At 39.9% G+C, this 16701-nt stretch overlaps 1 protein-coding gene and 1 long non-coding RNA gene across 3 annotated transcripts in view; one reads left to right on the top strand and one right to left on the bottom strand.

Annotated features, from left to right (window-relative positions):
- Window positions 1–16701, bottom strand: part of znf407 (zinc finger protein 407) — a 205530-nt gene that overhangs the window by 69896 nt on the left and 118933 nt on the right. For both annotated transcript variants that reach the window (XM_086039134.1, XM_086039135.1), the window contains exon 6: window positions 6020–6186. In XM_086039134.1, coding sequence (XP_085895260.1) covers window positions 6020–6186 — 167 coding nt within the window. The remainder of the gene's footprint in view (window positions 1–6019; window positions 6187–16701) is intronic.
- Window positions 10220–15351, top strand: LOC147144110 (uncharacterized). Its single transcript, XR_015087810.1, has 3 exons — window positions 10220–10271; window positions 10783–10828; window positions 15204–15351. It is a non-coding gene; the product is annotated as an uncharacterized LOC147144110 (long non-coding RNA).

Raw genomic sequence — 16701 nt, 5'->3', positions numbered from 1 at the left:
AGGATTTTTGTTTTCTCTTTGTGGAAATAACATCACACGAGATCAGGCGAGCGTGGCTTCACCCAGCCCATATCCATGCGCACGCGTTTAAATGTGCAGGTTCTGCGTAAATTCAGTGTACAAGCTTTCCATTAGCAAAGCATTCCCTGCAAAGCATGGCCTCTTCCCGTGATCACTTTAATTACAGTACTGACAAAATATCCACATCATCAGCGACTAGTGAACGCCTATTCAACTTTCATCACATTAGTGTCGACTTGTGAAAGAAAAATTCAAATCATGCAATCCCTGGTCAGAACTGAAAGCCCACAACTAAACACACTATCTTCCCTGAGCATTTTTATATCTAACATCTATGTAGCATTACCACTAACTTCTTAAAGCAGAAGCATCTGTCTTTTTGCTAGCATGATGCACCATATTCTTCAAGGAATTAAAAGTACCTGAATGCAAAAAATAAAATATCTTTCAATCCAAATAGTGCAATCTTTCCGAATGTGTGTGTGTGTGTCTATAAGCATACATATTCCATTATATGTGTGTATGTTTCAACCCTGGAGGAGTCTGCATGCTATAATTGCCTCCCTCATTAGTTATGTTTTAACAGGAGAGGACGGGAGGGCAATTAATTTTACCGCTTAATTTTTGACACGGAATCCGCTGCTGTATTGATGTGCTCGCCATTTTGGCTCTCATTTTTCAGAGAAATTAATTGACAAAGTACGAAGATTTATCAGCATATCGCCAGATTAAGCGACAAACTGAGGCAATGAGGAAATCAATTGTAGCCCTGTCGCTGTGTTCAGCCCCCAACACATCCCTCCCCCTCGCCACAGCCCCCTGTTCCCTGCAATGCCCAAGAGCCTGGGAAAAAAAGCTGGGTGGGTAAGATGCAGCACAGTTATTTATTTATTTGTGTCGCTCATTCATCAGCGGTTACAAATGACCCTGGCGGCTGAAGACCACAGAACTCCCCTCTCGGCCCCCCCTCCCAATCGCTCAGACACGACTGGTGTGTGAGGGAAAAGTGATTAATAACAAAAGCACACAAATCAGAAAGGAACAATGCATGCAGTTCAGGGCAGTAAAGGAGAGCTGGAGGTGCTAACGCTTTTCTCTTAAAACAATAACAACAACAAGGCACTCATGGTTTAGGATGCGCAGTCAAAACGGACCGTAAAGGATAAAACGTCTTTGAGTGTCCAGAAAAGCGCTACAGTATAAAAGTCTGATGCATTATTATTATTGACCTATTTGACTGCATTTGATGTCATCCATTGGTGATATTGACAATACATTTGCACCGTTACTGTCAAGCAAATATGTTAATTTAATTGATAATGACTCAACGTAATGTTGCTTTGAGTGTGTGTGTGTGTGAGCATGCGAGTGTGTGTCTACTCTTTTCTAGTCCCCTCCCAGCTAGTCGAATGCCTCGTCAAATTATACAAATTGTGAACAAATTATTTACACTGTACTTATTTTTGAGGGAAGTGTTAGAAATGCATCACAACCTGTCGCCTTTTAAACTTGTGGTATAACTCTAGATGCCGGTCAGCGAGGTGCTTGGCCAGATTGGACGTGTTCCCACCTCGAGCCACGGTAGCTTTAATACAAGCCTTGCAGACGGGCTTTGTCATGTTGGTCGGCTTGCCATGGCTGTCGGCCATGTAAGCAAAAAAGTTCCATATGACACTTCGTGCGTCATGCTTTTCGACGAGGAACGGAGGGGCAGCGAGCTCTTCACTGCCTGAGGCCACCTTCCTCTTGCAAACACGCAGAAGGAGGCGTGCCACTTAAGGTGTTTCTCACACGTCGTTAGACAGGCGGATTTGCGTCTATGTATACTTGTCTTTAAGACCGCATTTTTTTTTAATGTTAATACCAGTGTTTGAAAAAATGGTATCGAGATGTTTTGGATGCTGAAAAATCACGGTATGGTACTGGTACCGGTATCCTGTGCAACACTAGTATCAAGCTGTGACATACTGACACCAATTAACGTTTGCATTCTTTGTCTGTGATGCTTTTCCAGGCTTTCATCACGGCCTCATTTAGTTTACTTTTAGGGCTTACTACAGTTTCTTTAGTGGGGAAAATGCATGCTCTACAGGCTTTATGTCTGGAGATTGACATGGCCGGTTGAAAACCTTCCACCTTTTTCCCTCTGCACTTATTATTCAGCACTTTCCACCCTAGCTTTTTGATTCTTCTTGCAAATGAGCGGCTTACAACATTTTCTGATTTAGCCTCATTACTTTTGTTGGGTAAGTCTTCTGCTGACATTTTAATACTTAACCTCTGCCGTGTGACTGTTTTGGGGTATTCTGTTTTGAGATCAAAATATTTCTGTTGTCAACTGCTGATGTTTTTTCCTTGGTCTACCAATCAATGTCTGTAACAGGGGTGGGCAATTCTGGCCCTCGAGGGCCAGTATCCTGCCTGTTTTCCATCTCTCCCTGCTGGAACATAATCAGCAAGGTCTGCAGAAGCTGGATAACGATCCTGATCATTTGAATCAGGTGGGTTGCACCAGGGTGACATAGAAAACATGCAGGATACCAGCCCTTGAGGGCCGGAATTGCCCACCCCTGGTCTGTAACTTAGTGCACACCAGAAGCTTCTTTCTTTCTTCAGGACATTCCAAATGATTGAATTGGTTGTGATCAATGCACAGTACATAAAATGTATCTGATTGATTTCTTTACAATAGCTTGTTTCTCCACCCACAAACAGCTATGTGGTTTATATGTTGGCTACACTTGTTACTGTAAATGTGTGTGTTTTTTTTACACAGATCTTAAACTGAGCGACAACATTCAGCACTATTTATTATTTAAATAACCAATGTAATATGACACACCTGGGTAACACAACATAGTTTGATACTATACAATCAGAGGAATCCTCATTATTATTGTTATTATTATTATTATTATTATTACTCAACTTTATGAAGCACTTTAAAAACAACCATTGCTGGATTCAAAGTGCTGTACATGGAATAAAAATTAAGACATACAAAAACAAAAACATTTAAATATACAAATATGTGCATTGTTGCATTTGCTCACATGAAGAATGGGCGCTGTCTTTTAAGTTGTGAATGAGACCCAGATAAATGCTGCAAAAGTAAGTTCCTAATCTTTAAAAGGAAAATCAATTACTGTAGTCCTTGATTATAAACGTGATTGAAACAAATACTGTTAGGTGAATAAATATGTAAATCTGTATTTTGAATGGAAAAGTGAAAATAAAATTTTCACAAACATGTTATTTAATCAAGAAGGAATCTACCAACATTGAACCGCTTTTTCAATACAAAAGACTGAGGCAGAATGTCACATCTTTAACAAAATTAAACTCCTTGCCATGTTAAAGGGAAGTCAACCCAAACATATTTTTATCAAGAATATTTTCTATGCAAGCCCACTAGTTGAAATAAGACATTCTGATAAATATTGCGTTTGTGGAATAAGAGTTAATCCATCAATTTTTAGCCATCTCTGGGGGCGGCCATTTTGTCAATTCTGTCGACTGAAAATGACATCACAACTGCTCAGGGCTCAGGTAACAACCAATCTTGGCTGACCTGTTTTCTGAAGCTGATTTGTGATGTAATTTTCAGTCGAAAGAAGTGACAAAATGGCAGACCTCTGAGATTTGCTGCTTAACTCATATTCCACAAACACAATATTAATCAGAATGCTGTGTTTCAACTAGTGGGCCTGCTGGGAACATATTCTTGAAAAAAATGTGTTTGCATTGATTTACATTTTAAGACAAGTTACCCTACAATGGGATTGTTACCGTAATGACTTTTAGGACAAGACTCGAATTTGTACAATAATGCCAGTTTCCGTTTTTAATCACATATTTTTGTGGATTCCAAATTGGCTTAAAGTGGTGGTTTTGGTGAAAGCTACAACAACTGGCACAGTTACATTGAAATGCTTGTGCCATATTTCTTTTAGACTTATTATTTGTTTCGAGTACTTTTAACAGTGTTGTAGGGTATTAAACACATCTTGGTGAAGGGAAACATAACTTTGTACTCATAACCACGCACACTTAATCAATGTCCCATGAGTGCAATATTCTAATATTTATTCTCTTTTCTACATTTTCCCTTTTTTGTTTCACATAATTCAGTCCTTTTTATTTATTCATTTATTTTTTTTTTATGGTGAAAGACCCTAACCCAACTACCACACGCCTCTCTTGGTGACAACTAGGTGACAGCAATGCCAGCCACCTGATGGGGAATGATGAGTGCTAGATACAAATACAAATGAAATGTCTAATTATTGCAGGGGTGTCTTTATGTTATTCCACTGCTGAAGCACATTTAAAATAACATCCAGCAAATCTCTCTCTTACACAGCAGGCACCCATGACGGATGGAGAGCTCTCCTGCAAGCATTCAGTCAGGCTGTCAGGCCGCTGGCTGCTGCTGCGTCTGTCACTGACTTAAACGGCCACATATGGGACATTATTAAAGCAGAGGGGAAGCTGCTTGGTTGGAACAAAGACATTTGCGTTGACCTGGAGCACTACTGAGGTATAATTTAAAAGGGACTTAGGATGGAAAATTGACTTTTTAATTGGTTGTATACATATATATGTATGGGTCTCTGGACTGCATGCCCACCCATCAAGTATGGAAGTAAACAACCCGGTAAATTCCTTGTGAGTTGCCTAGTTTCAAATATGTGTCTCAGCAAACCATTCTGGATTTGCCCCACTGTGACGCAACAGTCTACATAAAACAGCCCCCGCAGAGTTTCTCGGCTGGGTGAAGATAGGAAGTTTTCAGAGACAAATGATTTAGAATTTCAACTCTTAGCGTCACTAAGGTGAGGAAAATGTCTGCGAAAATTGGTTCTGAATTGTACTTGTATGATCAAAGACCAGAGCATTTAAAAAAAAAAAATCTTCATTAGAATTTAGTTAAATTGGTATTGGTAATAGGGTCAACAACAGAATGACACTGTAGCTGTTTTTTTTTCCCTTTCCCAAACAGAACTTAAACGGAGATAAGCAATTTTATGAAAATGGTCTGAAAAAAATTGACTTGGCATAATATGCACCCAGTATACTGATCTTTAAGCAGCGAACTCAGTCATCTTCTGGCAGTTTACAGTTCAATTTGAAATTGTTTTGATTAAGTGTAGAAAAATAATACATCTCATATTCAGATATATCTTATAATTTCAATCCAGAAATTGCAAAATGTGTTCAAACTGAAACAGCACAGCTCCCCTTTTCTCCTAAAATAAAATGTATTTCAAGTTCAATCATTTCAAGTTACATTATCTAAAGCCAACTACTTCTTTGGCAGTCTTTTCCAATGTGGCTTTATGCATGGATAAATACATCTTCATCAAATTATGTTTAGTGTTCTAATTACCGGTATGGTAACATTAGTTATAGTTGGTGAAAAAAATATTTGAATATGCTAAATGTGAATCGGATGGAGAAAAGAGAAACACACACTAACTAGCAGAACCTGGTTCAATATCTAATGTAATGCATAAAATAAAAAGAGAATGTTGTCTTTTCACACTCCTTAATTGTTGATTACAATACATACCTTTGATGTCAATGACAGAATCAGGAGGTTTAAGCCTCTCTGGGACTGCTCAACTATCTTTGGGTGTTGAAAATGAATACAGTTGGCCAATAATCAGGCATATAATAAGTCAAAAATGTGGTTTTGCCCCAAAGAAACATGAGGTGTTATTTTAATTTAGTTTTAATTTATTATCATTATTATTATGAGATGAGATTTTCACATTTAACACTGTATATTTCAGGATTGCCCATCTAGAAAGGAATCAGAAAGCAATTTTATAATTTTATATATATATATATATATATATATATATATATAAATATATATATTTTTTTATCCAAGAATGGTGCATCATAAATAAACTAAATTTGTGGAGCTTATTCATGTGTATATGTGGTTGTACATCAGTCTTGGAGTTCAAGTAAAAGTTACTAGATTCCTTACCAGTGTGTGTACGATAATGGTCCTTCATTGCTGACAGGTTGAGGAAGGCGTAGTGGCAGGACGGCCAGGAACACTTATATGGTTTCTCCCCACTGTGCAGTTTCAGGTGGTTGTTTAGGGCCCACTTTTCACTAAAGGAGCGCTCACACAACTTGCACTCGAACTTCCTGTAGAATATAGGGGGTCAAGAAGAAGGAAGGGAAGCAGGGACAGGAAGTCAGCAGGGGGTAAACTGTTATTTACTGATCCCAACACTGACATAAAATACTGGTAAGGCTATGCCATGAGAAAGGAAATGGAGGTTGCTGGGTAGTTGCAGTCCTAGTCACAGAGTACAGGACCATTTGATTGTACACTGTATGTCTACACTGACACACTACGGCAAACACACTAAGGCACACACACGACGCACACGCAAACACACTACTCACAAGCACACACAAGAGTGCAGTTGGCTACTGGTATGTCATGTCTGTATAAGCAGGCATTGATTTTTCTGTCCTGGCCTGCCACCTCCACCATTTATTCTCTGCTTTGCACCAGGGCCCAGAGGACTACAGAAATTCTGTTACAGTCTACACACACAAACACACGCACACGCATTCAGCATGGGTGGGGTGTGTGTGGTGGGCCTGCGGGGAGAATAGAGTTCACCTGTCCAGCATCCCTGACCACTTAGCCAGGGTTAAATGAACAGTTATCAACATTTTACCCACCATCTCTTGAGGCCTCTGTATCAAAGCTTCACACTCTCAGCCAAAGTCTGTTCAAACACTTACTCATATCTGTGTTTTCATTATTAACATCCCCTCTGCATTCAATAGACAGTATCCATCCCATAAAAGTGCCAAAAGCTTATTTTGGGAATCACGCAAAATGCACAAACTTGACAATCGGCATGCACAATTAATTCAATACAATCACAATAAGTGAAAAGAATGAGACCAGAAATTCAAGTTGTTGGATGGAAGGAACATCAGGAAAATTTCAATTAAGTTAATAGCAATATATTTATAAGGATACCATCAAGCATTACATCACATGCATGGGACACACAATATTACCTCTCAGTATAACGCTGTGCAATTATACAGCAGTGTACAATACAACTTTGCAAATAAACAATTGTTTTAAAATAAAATATCTGATATCAGTGACAGTTAAAACCATGTCTTATTTTCTTTATAAAGGCTGTTTTTTAGTCCACGTTTGTAATGCATCGGTCTGAGTTTGTGTATAGTAGGTGTCAGGAATGTGAAAATGCATCTTGTTTTTACTAACTCGACATGTGTCTGTTCCTCATGCTGACGCCTACATTATTTGACACACTGTGGGCTTTTTTGTCTCACACGTGTGGGATGTTTGCACCTATATTCATCTGTTGTGCTGTTGGGCTTCAAGAAACACACAGAAAGTAAACACAATAGAAAAACTTGGGCTGGAATTAATCTTTACCCCACTCTATAATTCAGACGCAGAATGACTAATGTGCGAGTCATAAACAAATGAAGTCAGGTTTTGGGGAGCATTTGTCTTGTAGCGAGGCCCATGTTATTTTAGGGAGAGCGGCTGTCTTTTAAACCCTGATTGTGCCGCTTAATCCCCATGGTATCGGTTTCATAGCGAGCCGCATGACACTCACCTGAACAAATAATGACTCCACACAGCATGTAGCATGTGTCTGAATCAATAATTCAAACTCATACATCTTCCTTACTGGAAGAAGGGGGCCAACGGAGTAATAGGGGAGAGACATAAAACGAAAGAGCTGGGAATTAAAGGTGGTGGGGGTCGATGGGCGGGTAAAGAGCAAAATGTGTCATGGCTACAATAACAATCAATAAGTTCCATGAAGATGACTTTGGATCGGATATAGATGTTGTGGTAAGGACATTTTAAGCACACTTACGAGGAAGGAAGGGGAAGCTGAAAAAGGCCGTCAGCGACCTCAAACGCATATTAACCAGCCTTATTTCTGTCATCACGTGACTTCGGACATACATAATTTGATCAATAGATGTACATTTGCATCTGTATATTCTCACTCCCTGCGGTATTTATAGAACAGCTCATTGCGCGTGCCACCGTGGGAGAGGTAAATAAGATGAGTGAAGAGATGCTATATTTTATTGTAAGCAATATGAGCAACATTCCTGCTTTATGAGCTAAACAGGCCATTGTTTATTTTGCGGCCTAATCGCAAAGTCAGGCAGGCAGGCCCGAGACTGCTAAGATGGAGAAAACAGAGAGCCAACACAAAGCAGAGGAGAAAACAGAGGTGCGTGCGTTATCGGCGCTGACTACCAGTGGGTGGTTTGTAAGGATGAGAGCAGGACTTGGGTCTGATTTTTATGGGATCAGATGGAATGCTTTGATCTTGTCCCCGCATGTCAGAGTCCGTCACGATTCACTGTCTCGGACATACAGTACATATGCACACTGCCTGTAAACAACCAGGCACCATGCAAAGCTCACTGAAGGTAGGAGGAGTGCAAGGGGACAGAAATCAAGAGAGTGCAGGGGAGACAGGTTTGGCCAATGGCCTTTGAATTTGCTTGCAATTACAGCCAAAACAAAAGGTATACACTTTGTATTTTGTAATACTTTGCTTGTACTATTTATACTTTGTTAGTATTTTTAAAATGAATCGTTTATTTTTACTCCATCCTCTTGTGTTCATTTTCTTTAAACATATTATAAACTATTTTGATATATTTGTCGAAGTTTATATATCGAAAAATAAATGTTAAATTGAATGTATATATATATATATATATATATATATATATATATATATATATATATATATATATATATATATATATATATATATATATATATATATTAGGGGTGTAACGGTTCACAAAAGTCACGGTTCGGTACGCGCCTCGGTATGGGGGTCACGGTTCAGTACGGGTTCGGTACAGCAATAAGTCTCAAATGCATAAGACTAGGTTGTTTTTTTTAATTTAGTTTTAAATGCCTAGATAGATCAAAATTATGTTGGCCAACAGTGACAGACGCTTACCCCCTGTAGCGTCCGGCCGGCTGTCGGCACGTTACGCTGGAAAAATACACCGCAAGGACAGACAGCGACGCTGACCATTAAAGTACCTTCTGCGCATGCATAAGATGTAATACCCTTCCATACCATCGGTGGCGGTCACTATTTTTCATTGTTAGAAAAATCCAACCGGAAAGCTGTTGGCCGAGGCGGATTATAAAAACGTAAACAATGCATTCAGCAGAGGCTGACGAAGAACTCCCACGCAAAGTCACGTTCATCACGTTCTTGACACGCTATTGTGAAATACTTAATTTGTCAACCCTTGCTCTTGTACTTGTAAGAAGATTAAAGCAGCGAAGGCGTGCTCACAGTTTATCCGCATTTGTCACTTCCCGTTGGAGCTCCGAGCGCTGATTTGCTAGCTAAAGGCCCTGATACACCAAACCGACGTCTAGGCCTTATCAGAGAGCAAGCTACAATTCAATTTTCTATAAAGCAAAAAACATTCCTTGTTATAAAAGCACAAACTAGAATAAAAACTTGCGCGTTAAGGTTGTTCATAAATAATAATAATGGTAATAATGATAAAAAAGATTAAACATAGGAAAACCCCCTTTCTTGTATGGATAGAATGAGTTTGCAGATAAAGTCAGGTAGGACTTGCCATCTAGTAACTTTAACTTCATTATAAGAGCAGCAGAGGACAGCTCATGATGCACCACGGCTCTTGTGCGATTGTATATGCCAGGGACCACGGTCAAATGTGGCAGCTGTTCGCCCAGCGGGGGAGGGGAGGGGCTTCGCATGGTGGTAGACTACGACAGCATTTTTTAACATCGCAATCAAATGGCCGACACACTATGCTAATGCTAACAATATTGCTGTCTTGGTAAAGTTCAAGCACTGTAAAAAAAGAAAAAATAAGCCGCCGAGTGAACAGGAGTTTGTTTGGCTGTGTGTGACGTAGTATGCCTGATGCTGATTGGCTCCCGCGAGGCGGAATGGCAAAACGTTGACTTGTTTAATACGTGACAAATGGGGCGAATGGACGGATTTTTGGTGCTTCGCTCCGTGTCCCACCGCTCCAAACGCACTATTTGCACCTCCCCGCACGCAACCGTGCCCGCCCGCGTGAACTACATTGAGTCCAACTGAAACACGCCGCCAGAAACGCTCCCACCGCAGTTGGTGTGAACGTAGCAACGCACCGGAAATACACGTTTAGTGATAAACAAAACAAGCTAAGTAAGTACGACACCACACTTTTAAAGCAAGGAGCAAACCGTCATTCATGCTTCATTCGTGCAGTGAGTGACATGAATACAATGTGTTTTATTGACAGAAGCAAATAACAAGCGGGGATGACGTAAATTGTGTCATGCGGTGCGGTGCATGCGTCGCCGTTTCAATCGGGTTGTTCAAATGTGGGGGTACCTCTCTCCGCTCAAGCCATGTAAATGGGCTATTTCGAATGACTCAAAAATTTGAATTTTGACCTTAACCTGAATATCGACTTCATGTAAACATAGTCATTGACAATCAAATCAGCGCCCATAGCTCCTTTATGTTTTTTTCTTTTTTCCTAGTAATGTACAGCACAGGCCAAACAATTCAGCACCCCATCTCCGGTCTTTGGCCTGAATTCTGGATATCAAGGCCACGCAATAAATGTGTTTTTGTAACTTAGAACGAGTTCCCTTTCCGGTCTCTATAACTCTGCTTTTCTTCCTCAATCTCTTCCCTCTGTTCCCCCCAGATCATGCAGTGATTGACACGTGGTGCAAATTTATTCAAAGACCCAGGTGGGCTTCTTGTCTGTACTTTCTGAAAGCTGCATGCTTCCATGTGTATACCGTCACTCATTACCATATACCGTGATGTGATCTTGTCATCAGTTCAGGAATAAGATACCGGCAGAACATCACACTGGCCCTAATTGTAATATACCATATATATCCTAGGAAATGTACGCTCGTACCATTGTCAGTGGTTGTAAAAATATATATTTTTAAAAGACACAGTTTCTTAGAACAGACTCACTGCTGCCTCCGAGTGGCGAGGTGTAAATGTGTGGGTTTAAAAGACACAATTGCTGACAATTATGTGTTATTCACAATTAATACTGAGTGCCAAGTGAATGTTTCTATTCTTAAGGTTAATTGTAACAGACAGCCCCCACAAAAAAGTACAAATACAAAAGATGTACACATTAAATGTCTGTTCATAGTGGAAATGACTGATTCAACACTGATCCCGTGGACATGATATTTGCTTTCAAGATATCATCACACCAATCAATGACGGTCGAATGTTTTTTTTCAATGAGTGAAATTTTTGACATACCGTTCAACAATTTTTATTTGTCTAGGGTGTTGGCCAGTTAGTGTGTGGAACTAATCTCCAACACTCTCTCATGGCAACACAAAGACAGAAAAAGAGAGGGGCCGACTCTCGCCTGAGGCCAAACTGACACAAACAGACAACTTCAAAGTGAAGACTGTTGTTTATTTGGCAAAGGGAAAGGGGGGAGAAAATTTATCTGATGTGCAACTGTCAGGAGAGCATTTTCACATGCAAAATAGCGAGTGAGTGAGAGAGATTACCTAGAGGGAGGAACATGACAGCATTCACTAGGGTCAGGATGGATCATCATCTTCAGCCCCCTACTGCATCATCTCTCTCTTTCTCCCTCCATCTTTATCTCGCCACTTCCCTTACTTCTTCCTTCCATTTTCCCCTCCCCGGTATTTTCCTTCTCATCCTGTTTTCAGACTTCATCACTCTGCACTTCGACAAGCAGGCAGCTTAGATCCAGACTAAATTAGCTGAATGAAGATTAAATCATTGGCCCTGAGCTCTCCAAGATATTGGGAGAAAGACTGAGTAAGCCTTAAATGGTAGTTGACTGAATTCGGACCTAAATATGTGTCTAAAGAGATGATCTTCTTTTAATAGGGATCAATGGAAACCCAATTTGATTGTGGTATAGGGTAAAAAATGCACAACAAATTACATTTATCTTTCCTGAACACGGATGCCGGCTTTGTTATTTGTCATGGGCCAAAGCCAATCTGGACGAAGCTATCAAACACTGCTCAGGGTGATTAGGATAATTCAATGAGATTTGTAGTTCTTAAAATAAGTGTTCTGCTTGGTGTGAGTCACACATTCAAATAAACAAAGAACACTTTCTATTGCTGGCTCCAGCATCAACTAGGGAAAAATACTCCCGTGAAAGAATTGGCTCTCCCGAGAAGTCCAAGAATTATCCTAACAGAGGGTCATTTTAAAGTACACAGCCGGCATACCCATCACAAGAAAAACAAATAAATACATCAAACCACCATGAAGGAGCCACATGTGTCTAAACACTATTGTAGATGAACCTCCTATAGAGGACTGCTGCATATGACTGCAATATAAACAACGGCACACAACAGAGATGGTGTTGCTGATTTATGTTTACCTTCTATCCCAAGAGGAGGAGGAGGAGTGGAAAGAAAAGATAATGAAATAAATAATAAAAGGCCGAGCCCATCAGATAAGCTCCTGTTTATCCCGCTGTAGGGCAAATACAAATTGTCAATTTAATGAACACGGTAGACGTGATGAAAGCGGGGTGAAGCAGCCTCCTGTCTGACAAACAATCAGGAAATGTTATCTTAATATTGTTGTGCTGTTATTCAGCCCATAACTTAGGGGAAAGAGAGAGCAAAATGAGGTGGCATGAAGGCAGAGGGGAGTGAGGGGATGGGCAGCGAGGTCTAAAGGCCATGTCCCCCTGTGGTGGCCCTGTTATTGCCTATTTTTATTATTAGTCATAGCTCAAGATTGCCAAGCACACTTTGAAACATGTAGCTCTAAATCTTATCCACGCACTCTGCCCAGCTGCACCAACACACACTCCACAATCATGATAAAAGAATACTAAAACACACCGTGGGTGTTGCTTCTCTATCCATCAATCTATGCTAAGTTTGACGTGACGTTTCACCACAAGCTACGAAATGCAGGCCAAAAATACACCACTGGGCATTGTCTGCATATGCGCAACTACCAAAACATATTGATTTGTATGATACACTTTGGCCCGCTCTCAAATGTTCCTCCGCCCATCTTTTACGGAGCGCTTAAAAGGGGTGGGAATGGATTGCTCAAAGCTTCTTTTTAATTGTTTAATTTAAGGCTTTGCAATCTGTGTTGCCACCTAAATTAACCATTATCTCCATATTTATATATTGCAAGCACTAAATTGCGTCAAGAAGAATTACTATCAATATGAGTATCTTCAACAATAACTCAACCCCGCAGCTGAGGACAGGATGCTCTTTATCAGGCTCCTGATAGGCCTTAAATACAGCACAAGGCAACCATATCAGAGCCTTTTCTCTCTCATATCAGGCTGCATTAGCACATCGTAAATCAAATTACACTCCTAGAATTTCATTAGGGTCACCTGCCAGGGCTGTGGTGCAATAGAAATATTTATGTTTCTACGCTGCAAATCAGTGCTTTCAGGTATACAAAGAGATGGGGAGGGGCGGGGCTAAGTGTGAAAATTGGGTATAAACTGTATTATCTTAAAAAAAAAAAAACAAAAAAAAAAACTGAGAAAATGCGTTATAAATAGTGGAACTCATGAAGTGAGCTGGCGTTTTCATACCTGTGAGGATGAGAGTCGCGTTACCGGTTCTCATCTTAACTGGGACTAGAGTTCTCCTCTGATCCAATTAGCATTGTCCCAAAATGTGCTCAGAATAGAACCGGGTGATGCATGATGTTTATTGAACGGGCCCTCAACAACAGGCTAATGCGATAAGGCAAACACAAGACTGCTAATAGGGCAAATATTACTCAAACAGGATCTAAATGTTATGAGAGGAGTCTGTCTTTATTATCTCATCATCACCAAAGAATTCACTTTCACATTTGTTAATTGGATCATATTTGGTGCGCTATTAGAATCTTCCTGTGGGATAATGCTTCATGGGTCTGGATCATAATCACAAAGGGGACTGTGATTAGAAACTGAGTCAGTGAGCGGGACGGCTGTCACTTCATAGAAAGTGCAGTAAACATGTGAAAGAACATGCAGCAATAAATCATTAAGCCCCGGAACAACAATGCTCATAGCCAAGCTTCAAACGGGCCACTCATGTTTACTCTCCAAAATGATTTTGGAAAATGATGAGTACCGGCCCTAATCCAATTGCAAAGGGCTGGTTACATTCATATTTGGTTTTGCTTTTGTCCTCTCTTTTCTTCCTTTTCATACATTGGGTATATTATTTTGCTCACAGATAGCAGTAACAGCAAACGAGCTCTTCAGCCTGACCACTACAAGATGGCCGTAGTTCTATCTCGCATTCAACTGCGAGACGTTGCAACAATAGGCTGTTGATGCAGAATTAAGTGTGTGTTGTGTGTGTTAAGTGTGGGTCTGTGTGTGCTTCAGTGGGCACAAGTGAAAGAGCAGGTCCATTCTCTCTCTTATTACTGGAATTGCAATTCAATGATCACCTTAGATCACATGTGCGCCATAAATCAGATAGGCATGACAGAGGATGAAAAATTGTATTAATAATGTGAAACTTATTATACGGTCCCAAATGCTCCCTTGATAAATGACATTGTTTGGGTTTGACAATGATTGCATTTAAAACATTATTTCTGTTTGTGTGTGTGCATGCACACACGCGTGTGGCTGGTTTTGTGTACTGGACATTGCAGCATTGTCAGATTGTTGGGTGGGGAAGACAGAGGTGGGGTCCCCAAGCTTCATAAAATATTCAAGATGTTTCTCCCACTTCTCTCTGGAGTCAATGGGCATATACACGCTGTGGTAGTTAGGGTATAAATGTTTGCGTGTGTGTGTGTGGGCCGGGCAGGAGTTAAATGATGAATAACTGAAACATGCACATCTTCAAGTTATGAAGCAATTATAATCCATCTCAGTCAGATATACACATCTTTCAAAAATACAAATAAACGCGAAACAAAAACGACACCTTTCTAAGCTCAATTATATATGAGTTGTTTTGCTGGATTTATTTTTTCCCTTTTCTTAATCTATCTATCTTGGTGTGTGACAGAAAAGGGCCCAGCAGTGGTTGCTCTTCTATTACACATGCACAAATACATTAATGCACTAATGCTTGTTTATGCTTGTTTCAACAGCCATCTATATGGATTAAGTGCCTTTGCTTAGTGCATTAGCTGTATTGAAGGACGTGAAGTCGAACATGGAGCCAGAAACCAAAACCTGCCTGCCAACTTGGACTGTAAACTGCTGGATGCCAATGTCAGCCATAAATAAACATAAAAATACGCCAACTCTAACAGACAAATGTAAGTACACTGGAATTGTCTTCCAGCAAAAACTGAGTCAGTTTGTGAGTTGAATGACCTTGTTAATTTTCCTGATTATTTGATCAAGGAAATGAAGTCAAATCCCCAGCACACCACACTATTTTTTCATGTCCCATTTTCTGCAAAGTTTATTCAATGGACGTTTTTTTTTGTCAGCTGTATCCAGGGTAGCTCCAAGTACTGCAAAACCACTTTTCAATTGCACTAAAATAATGTGCAGTGTGCACTATGTCTCATTTTTCATTTGGGATTGTTTTATTTATTTTTTGGTCGGTAAAGATGTGATAGTTGCAGTCAAGTCATTGAGTAGTAAGTAACACCATGACCAAGAACAGCCTTTCCCTCGATATGTTTTTCTTTGCCAGACCCTTTCCAGGTCCTCCACAGAGAGTGACATAAGCCCTTCCTAAGGAACTTCTCAAAACCCCCTCCTCACTGCATGAATCATTTCCCACTCTTTTTTTCTTCCCTGCAAACAAAAATGATGGGAGGCTATTCATCTCACTCCAGTGGAGACCAAAATGAAATAAATCAAGATATTTTCCCACAAATATAATAATATTTGTATTTGGGGTGGGGCAGATATAATTAATGACTGAGGCCATGCTAATTAAAAATGGCAGAGATTTCATTAATCTTGGTCATTGAGTTAGGGATAGTAGGATAGCAGCTGCAGAGCTGGCTGGACAGAGGAGACAGCGCCCTCGATGCTTTCCGTGATTTGGGCTATTTTTGAGTTTATTAGAGGAATTAAGTTAATATAAAATCTCAATAATATATGAATTTAGCAGCAGTGTGTCTGCCTTACCTCCTCAATGTGAATGTTGTCAATATAGTGGCTAGCACGTTTGCAGCACGCTGGGGAAGTTCATTTGTTTTTGGGGATCTGCATTTCAGTCAGCGTCCAACAAATACAGCTCCACACAAATGAATCTACTGTGTAAAGGTTTGTCTCTTATGAACAAATCATGTTATTCTACCCTACTTCTGTGTCCTTATTTTTCAGTTGATGCTTTTATAACAGGATTTTTGTTCTTATATTCAAATTTCATGGGTTAGATACTCATGTATAACCAAAAGGTTATTGCTTTCGTTAGAATTTGTGTTTAATTCTCCAGTTACATTCAGTGGTGTTCCGATCATGGTTTTATGCTGCTGATTTTTATACCGATCACATGGATTAGCAATTAACAATTATTTTAATAATCGATTAACCTGCCAATTATTTTTTGGAATAATTGATGAATCAGATTAAAAAAAAAAAAAAAACTTTAAAATTTCCTGTCCAGTGTTAAGGAAAAAGGGG

The sequence above is a fragment of the Filicampus tigris genome, chromosome 8 (genome assembly GCF_054856515.1).
Source record: "Filicampus tigris isolate MCC_2025a chromosome 8, RoL_Ftig_1.0, whole genome shotgun sequence".
Classification (NCBI taxonomy): Eukaryota; Metazoa; Chordata; class Actinopteri; order Syngnathiformes; family Syngnathidae; genus Filicampus; species Filicampus tigris.
This window is presented reverse-complemented; position numbering and strand designations above follow the sequence as displayed.